The sequence below is a fragment of the Vombatus ursinus genome, unplaced genomic scaffold (assembly GCF_900497805.2).
Source record: "Vombatus ursinus unplaced genomic scaffold, bare-nosed wombat genome assembly UNPS02014839.1, whole genome shotgun sequence".
NCBI classification, from domain to species: Eukaryota; Metazoa; Chordata; class Mammalia; order Diprotodontia; family Vombatidae; genus Vombatus; species Vombatus ursinus.
Window position 1 is genome coordinate 6,199,933 of NW_020954617.1, and position 8,287 is coordinate 6,208,219.

An 8,287-nucleotide genomic window follows, 5' to 3' on the forward strand; every position below is an offset into this window, starting at 1 on the left:
GTGAAAATATGTTTAATAAGAATGTATATGTAGAACCTATATCAGATTGCATGCCTTGTTGGGGAGGAAGGGGAGGAAGGAGTGGAAGAAAATTTAAAACTCAAAAGCTTATGGAAGTGAATGTTGAAAACAAAAATTAAATAAATTAATTTAAAAAAACTATAAGAGTAGAGGACCTTCTATTCTGGAATAAATTTCTTAAAAAATTAAAGATATAGAGCTCTGGTAATTGCTGAATGGCAACAGAAAGGGATTTATATATTTTCAGTTGCATATGACACTGCCATGTATTGGAGCATAAAAACTTCACTAAAAATGTAGAAAAGCAGAAATACTAAGTGTTATCATTTACTGATCATAATGCAATAAAAATTATATTCAATAAAGGGTCCATAAAGAAAGAATTAAAAATAATAACAACAACAATAACAGTTAGTATTTATATAGTGCTTACCATGTGCCAAGTACTATGTTAAAGCACTTTACAATTATTATCTCATTTGATCCTTTCAACAACCCAGGGAAGTAGGTGCAATTATTATCCCCATTTCACAGGCAAGGAAACTGTGGTAAACAGAAGTTAAGTGACTTGCCCAGGGTCACACACCTAGTAAGTGTCTTGGGTCACATTTGAACTCAAGTCTTCCTGATTCCAGCCTAGCACTCTGTTAAATACTAAAATACTAGCAGCCTCTATTAAACATTAATTAGAAACTAAATAACATAATTCTAAAGAACTGCTAGCTCAAAGAACAAATTACAGAAACAATGGAAAACTTCATCAAAGAAAATGACAAGAATTAAATAACATTCCAAAGTTTATGAGATGCAGCTAAAGTAGTTATGAGGGGAAGTGAGAGAAAGAAGAAATCAATAAATTGGATACGCAAGTAAATACTTGAAAAACAACAAATCAAACCCCTCCAGCTAAATATCAAGGTAGGAATTATACAAAATTAAAGAAGAAATTAATATAGTTGAAAGCAAAAAGACCATTGAATTAATAAATAAAACTGGAAGCTTAAAAAAACTAATAAAATAGACAAATAACTAGCTAATATGATTTTTTAAGTGAGAAAAAAACCAGGCTGCTTGTAAAAAATGGGAAAGATAAATTCATAATCAATGAAAAAGAAATAAAGAAAAACATTATGATAAACTACTTTGTTCAATAGCGTGCTAATAAAACTGATATTTATCATATCATATAGGAAATGGATAAACTCTCACAAAAATATAAAATACCCAGATGAACAAATGAAACTTTTTAAATAGCTTTTTAAATAACCCAATATTAGAAAAAGAAACTGAAAAAGCCATAAATGAACTCCAGGGGTGGGACAGTGAGAAATAGTACTAGATGGATTTACCGGTGAATTCGAGCAGACATTTAAAGAACAATATACTGTTTACAATTAAAAAAAAAAGAAGGTACCCTTTTAATCTCTTTTTACAATACAAATATGGTCTTGATATCTAAGCCAGCAAGAGACAAAGTAGAGAAAGAAAACTATAGACCAATATCCCTAATGAACATTGATGCAAAAGCTTTAAAGAAAATATTAGCAAGTAGGTTACAGCAACATATTAACAAGATTAAACACTGTGGATTTACACCAGAAAGGCAATGTTGGTTCAACATAAGGAAGATTATAAGTATAATAAACTATATTAATATAAATAATAAAGTTATATGATTATATCAATAGATGCTGAAAACATTTTTGAAAAACCTCAACACTTGTTTCTATTATATACTCTACAAATCATAGAATAAGTGGACCTTTCTTTAACATAGTAAATAATATCTATGTAAATTTGAAGAGAAAACATTCTAAGTAACAGAGAAAAGTCAGAAGTCTTTCCAATAAGATTTAGATAAAATAAAGATCTCCATTATTGCCACTATTTTTGATATAGTGCTAGAAACAATAGTTATAGCAATAAGACAAGAAAAATAAATTGAGGGAATAAAAAGAGGCAAAAAGGAAACAAAATTATTGGTTTTTTGTTTACAGATATAGTAGTATACTTAGAGAACTGTAGAGGGTCAACTAAAATTAATTGAAACAATAATTTTAGTAAAGTTGCAGGATTTAAAATCAATCCACATAAATCATTGGCGTGTATGTGTGTGTGTGTGTGTATTTGTGTGTGTGTGTGTGTGTGTGTGTACACCAATAAACTCTAAGAAAAGCTGGAAAGAGAAATTCCATTCAAATAGAAGCTATAAAATACCTGCCACAATTTACCCACGAACTATATGAATCCAAATATAAAATGTTCTTTGCAGAAATAAGTACAGACCTAAACAATTAAAGAAACATTAATTGCACATGAGTAGGTCCAGTCAATATAATAAAAATAACATCACTACCCAAATTTATTTACTTATTCAGTACTAAACCAATTAAACTACCAATGAAATACTTCACAGAACTATGAAAAAAAAAATAACGAAATTCAGATGGAGGAATGAAAGGTCAAGAATCTCAAAAGTAATAATGAAAAAAGTGGGAAGAATGGGAGGATCCAGATCTCAAATTGTACTATAATGATGTATTCATTAAAAAAAAAATTCAGTACTGTTGGGAGAGAGAGAGAGAGAGAGAGAGATTGATTGACTGGTGGAACAAGTTAAAAACACAATATCGAAGCAAATAAACAGTAGCATAGTGTTAGATAAACCCAAAGGCCCCAGTTACTAGGGGGAAGGGCTCATTATTTGGCAAAAACAAAAAACAAACAAAAAAACTGATGGGAAAACTGGGCAGCAGTCTGGCAGAAATTTGGTTTAGACTAACATCTTATACCACATTCCTTGGTAAGTTTCAAATGCATATATGATATAGATGTGAAAAACAAATTAGAGGAGCAGGGAAGAAAGTACTTTTATATATATGGATAGGGGAAGAGTTCATGACTAAACAACAATGAAGAGGATGGCACAAGATAAAATGCCTGTTTTGATTCTATAAAATTAAAAAGATTTAAAAAAAAAACAAATATAATGTAATCAAAATTAGGAGAGAAACAGACAACCGGAAAAAAATCGTTGCAGTAAGTTTCCCACATAGAGGCCTCATTTCCAAGAAATGTAAGAAACGGATTCAAAACTGTAAGACTGAGAGCCATTCCTCAATAAATCAAAAGTAAAAGGGCATGAAAAGAATTTTCAAAGAAAGATATCCAAGCTATCAACAACCATGTGGGAAAAAAAATGTTCCAAATCACTAATAATTAGATAAATGTAAATTAAAGCAACCTGAAGTTTCACCTCATACCCATCAGACTGCCAAAGATGATAAAAGAAGAAAATAATAAATACTGAAAGAGTTACAGGAAAACAGGTACACTAGTGTTGGTGCTATGGTGGTGCTATGAATTGGTCTAATCATTCTAGAAATCCATTTAAAACTGTGTCCCAAAAGTTACTAAACTGTGACCCAGCTATGCCACTACTAGGCTTATACCCCAAAGAAATCAAAGGAAAAGGAGAAGGATTTAAATGTACAAAAATATTCATAGCAGGCAGTCAAAAATTGGAAACTGAGGGAGGGTCCCAACTGGGGAATTGATAAATTCTAGCTTTTGAATGTAATTGGATATTATTTTGTTTTACTAATTGATGAAATGAACTGTTTTAGAGGAAACAGGGAAGATCTCTATAAAATGATACAGAGCAAAGTGAGCAAAGCTAGGAGAACAAGTTATACAATGATAACATTATAGAGAAAAACAACTTTGAAAGACTTTAGAACTCTAAGGCAGATAGAGTCCAAAATAATGAAAATGAAAACACCACTCACCTCCTTCCAGAGAGGTGATGATCTTAAAATTCAGCAAGAGTCATTGATTTTGTAACATGACCAATGTGGTAATGTGTTTTATAGAACCATGCAGCTGTGTTTTAAGGACTTTATTTTGGGGAGATTTCAAAAAAATTGCTCAATGTTGGGGTTGTGGGAGATACAGAATAAAATAAAAATATGGAGAAGGTCTCTTTGGGAGAGGGCCAGGGAGAAATACACAGGGAAATTTGGGTGCACAGTGTCCAGCACATTTTAGGCCCTTAATAAGTGTTTATTATAATTTATTAATATAAAAACCAAACATCGATGAAAATTTAATTTAAAAATTATGTCAGTCCCAAATGTCTCAAAGGTTAAGTCAGATGCTTCTTCTTTGTTTCAAAGATTTAAACAGTCATCTGGTTTAGCTCATTATCAATAGTGGGAGATAAGACCCAAATAGCTTACCTTCTTAATCTTTAGATAAATCCTTTAAAGCGAATCTTTGTACGTAAGATTTGGAAACAAAAGGAAGGAAACAAGCATTTATTAATCATCTGCCCAGGCAAGCACTTTACAAATATAACCTCATTTGATCCTCAAGACAACCCTGAAAAGTAGGTGCTATTATTAGTTCCATTTAACAGTTGAGGAAACTGAGGCAGCCTGAGGTTAGGAGACTTGCCGAAAGTCACACAGCCAAATTTGAAGCCCAGAGAGCTGAATCCACCGTTCTACCTCGATGCCCCAGAAGTGACGAACGAGGTTTAAAGCAGAGTGACAGGGAGAAAGAAGAAAGATTGAAGTCAGTTTGAGAGGCTTTCGGAAGGAAGTATCAACATGATTGGGTAAAGTAGTCCCTGTCCACAAGGAGCTTCCATTCTACCAGGGGTAGGATATGGAATACGACGGAGACGCATATAAAGAATTTCGTGTGGGAGGAAGAGAACCCTAACAAGGGGGTTCTGGAAGGGCTGACGTGACGCAGAGTTGAGCAGCACCTTCTAGACAGGGGGTGGGTTATTCCCTCGGCATTGTTGGCAAGTACAGCTGATGGACAGCCTGCGCTCTCCATTGGTAGCCACCTAACATCCAGCGGATTGAGAGAATAGCGAGGATGGGCAAGAAGGATCAGGGAAGGAGCGCCCAACTTCGCCCCCACCTCTTTCTCTCCTGCCTCTTCAACCCTTCTCCCTCCTCCATCACGTCCGCCCTTTTGCGCCTAGTAACAGAATAAACACTGCGCAGGCTCCGCCCACCAAGGGGAAGGAGGCAGAATGGACATTTGTTTGCGCGCGCGCGTGACTTTGGCAGAGGCGGCAGGGACTGTGAGCAGGCGAGGATGGTGAGTCGCCTCTCCCTTGCAAGGATCATCGTCTTTCCTGAACGAGCTAGCCAGGAGGAGAGATGCAGTTGTTAACTTCTCAGGAGCAGAGTTGTTTCAAATGCAGCGCGGGACGTGCGGTGGCTTGGTGAAGGCTCTGTGGGAGTGGGGGTGTTTTTGCACTTTTCACCTACTGTCCTTATTTATCGCCACCCTCCTTTGTCCCTAGACTAAAGCTACTTAGTTGTGTTTCTGCCTTTTTGTTTGCCAGAAGGTGGTGATAACCCGCTGTAGAAGTGCGAATAAGAACACAAAGGCATAATGATTGTCCTAGATTTCTATGGGAAGGCATCCGGTCCTTCAGGGGTATTTTGTTTTGGTGGTGGAGCTTACAGGTCATAGATTTAGAGATGCCGGCAGGGGTTGGCTCATCTTCCTAACGACTGAATGTTTTGTGCTTTTTCCCTCTCCCCAGGTGATGAGGAAACTGGAATTCAGGTAGGCAGCAATGTAAAAAACCTTGGTCTGTAACCACATTTTATGATCTCTGTATTTCAGAATTATGAACTGACCCTGTGACCACCAGTTCATCGGAAAGCAAGGCTTTGCCATGGTAATAAACTTACTAATTAAAGTTTAGACAGGCAGTGTACCAAATGGGATAGAGCCCTGGATTTGGAGTCCGGAGGTCTGGGTGCAGTTCCCACCTTCGGCATTTTTTTTAGCTGTGTGACCCTAGGCAAGCTGCTTTTCCTCTCAGAGTCTCAGTCTCCCCGTCTGTGACATGGGAATGGATACTAGTATTCGGACTACTAGGTAAACCACGAAGTGCTATGCAAATACACACTATTGTTCTATTATGTATCATTCATGTTCTTAGTTAAGCAATTCTGAGGCTCTTGTAAAACTGGTTTATTGCCATTCTGAATCTAGAGTAATAGTTTCACTTAAAATTGACAAGTTTCGTAATCATGTTGCTCATAGTCACCATTCTTTCCTTCTGGTTTTTGTCTACTTGCTTGTTTGCATTCTGAATTAGAGAAGATTAGATTAGAATTCAAGTGCATCCAAAATTGATATCATTCATTCGTAATCTTATTCATTCGTAATCATCAAGGGATTGACTGTAGGATCATGAAAGATGAAGGCAGCAATAGGGCACTGCCCTAGTCAGTCAACAAGTCAAGAAATATTTATTAAGCCCTTCCTATGTGCCAGTAACTGTACTAAGTGCTGGGGATGCAAAGAAAAGCAAAAACAGCCCCTGCCCTCACAGAACTTACATTCTAATGGAGGAGACAATATGTAAATAACCAAGACCATACAAGATTTCTACAGCAAATGGAAGGTCATCTGAGAAGGGAAGGCACTAGCATGGGGGGGGGGGTTTACTAAGAAAATCCTCCTACAGAAGGTAGAATTTGAGCTGAATCTTGAAGAAATAGAAAGTACAAAGCAGAGGGAAAGGGGCAGAGCGTTCTAGGCACAGGAGACAACCTGTACAAAGTCAGGGGATGGAATATCCCGTTCAAGAAACTGGAAATAGGCCATCAAGCTTTGTCTTCATATCTTTTATTTTTAAGTACCTTTGGGCAAGATACAGGGTATCCCAAAAGTCTTAATGCAGCTTTTTAAACTAGTAAAGCTTAAAGCTTTCTATTTTATTTTTATTTTAAGCTACTAAAACTTTAAACTGCACTGAGACTTTTAGGACACACTGAGTGTATATGAGCTAACAGATGAGTGGGAAATAATATAAAAATTGATGACAAAATAGAACATGACCTCAGGGAACAAAATTAGGACCATTGGCTAGAGGTCACAGAGGAAAGTAAGTATTCAACATTAAGTAACGCTTTCTAATCATGAGATCTAACCATACAGTGGGTTGCTGCATAAGGTAATAAGTTCCCTATCACTGAGAGGTCATTAAGAGGAAGGTATATAATTGTTTGTCCTGGATGTTATAGAGAGAGTTCCAGGCTGTTAGGGGTTAGAAGACCTTTGAGATGCCTTCCAATTCAGCATCTATGATTGTGGGTTCTCTTCCTTCCCCCTCAAGGGTAGAGAGCCCCTTAAAGGATGTCAGCTGAGAGCATGACTAACCAAAGTCAGCCAACTAAAGTAGGTGTGGGATGGGCAGGTCACACTGGAGGGAAACTGATTCTCAGGGTCATGCAGCTATTCAGGCTGATTATATTAGTTTCATAGATCAATCATTTGGATGGAGACATGGTCTGGAAGGGACCTTGGAGATCATCTAATCCAACTGCCTCATTTTGCATCTGAGACCCTGACAGGTGAAATGAATGACTGTTCAGGGTCACACAGCTATGAATTTTTGTATGCTGTTTTAAAAACAGTATGGGAAATTTGCCTTAAGCAGTAGCTGTGGAGACTATTGGCTTTTAGGTAGGTGTTTTTCTCCAGCCGGCTTGAGCAGAAAAATTTGGGAGGGAAGTCAAGCAGAAGAATTTTTTCTTCTGTGCTCAGGAGATACCAACCAGAAAGTTTCTGATGTCAATAAATTCACAGGTACCTACATTCATGCACCGTAATGTTTTTGGCCACGTCCCAGCCACTGGACATGCACTTTTGTTTTCATTTTTTTTGCAATTATAAATGGTTATACTTCCTTGCTAGCATTTACCATCCCTCCCCCATTCCCCAATAAAAACCCAATAATTGAGATCACTGGGCCAAATGGCATCAATAACTTCATCCATGTTTCTTGAATAATTCCAAGTTGTTTTTCTGAAACAGCCACAATCTGTCTTGAATACTCCAGCAAAAATGGTGAGTTCATTGAACATGATGGCCCCATATTACAAACTCAACCGAGTGAGAAAGTAAATAAGGGATGGGAGAAGACACAATGATAGGAATGCAAATAATGATTCCCCCATTCCTACAGCAAGCAGGGCTGACTACAGAAGTATAATAGATTCATAGGATTCAGACGAGGTCTAGAAGGGAGCTTGGAGATCATCTATCCAACGTCCTGATTTTACAGATGAGCCTGTGGGAAGCTAATGCTAGGCTGCTTTGAGAGTAGTGTGGGAAATTTGCGCCGGTAGCAGCTGTGGAGACTAACTGTAGGCAATTGGTTTTCCCCTTCAACTGGTACACACACACACACACACACACACACACACACACACACACACACACA

The 8,287-nt window shown here is 37.2% G+C and overlaps 1 protein-coding gene across 3 annotated transcripts in view; it reads left to right on the forward strand.

Annotated features, from left to right (window-relative positions):
- Positions 1 to 5,111: 5,111 nt before the first annotated feature.
- The window catches only part of SMKR1 (small lysine rich protein 1), an 11,375-nt gene continuing 8,199 nt past the window's right edge, over positions 5,112 to 8,287 (forward strand). Inside the window, exons 1-3 of one of the 3 annotated variants that reach the window (XM_027840169.1) lie at positions 5,162 to 5,263; positions 5,674 to 5,728; positions 7,879 to 7,911. In XM_027840169.1, the coding sequence (XP_027695970.1) occupies positions 5,726 to 5,728; positions 7,879 to 7,911 (36 nt within the window). In that variant the 5' untranslated portion in view covers positions 5,162 to 5,263; positions 5,674 to 5,725. Of the gene's footprint in view, positions 5,137 to 5,161; positions 5,264 to 5,673; positions 5,729 to 7,878; positions 7,912 to 8,287 lie in introns of those variants that run through there. The other 2 variants (XM_027840170.1, XM_027840171.1) reach the window with 2 other exon arrangements.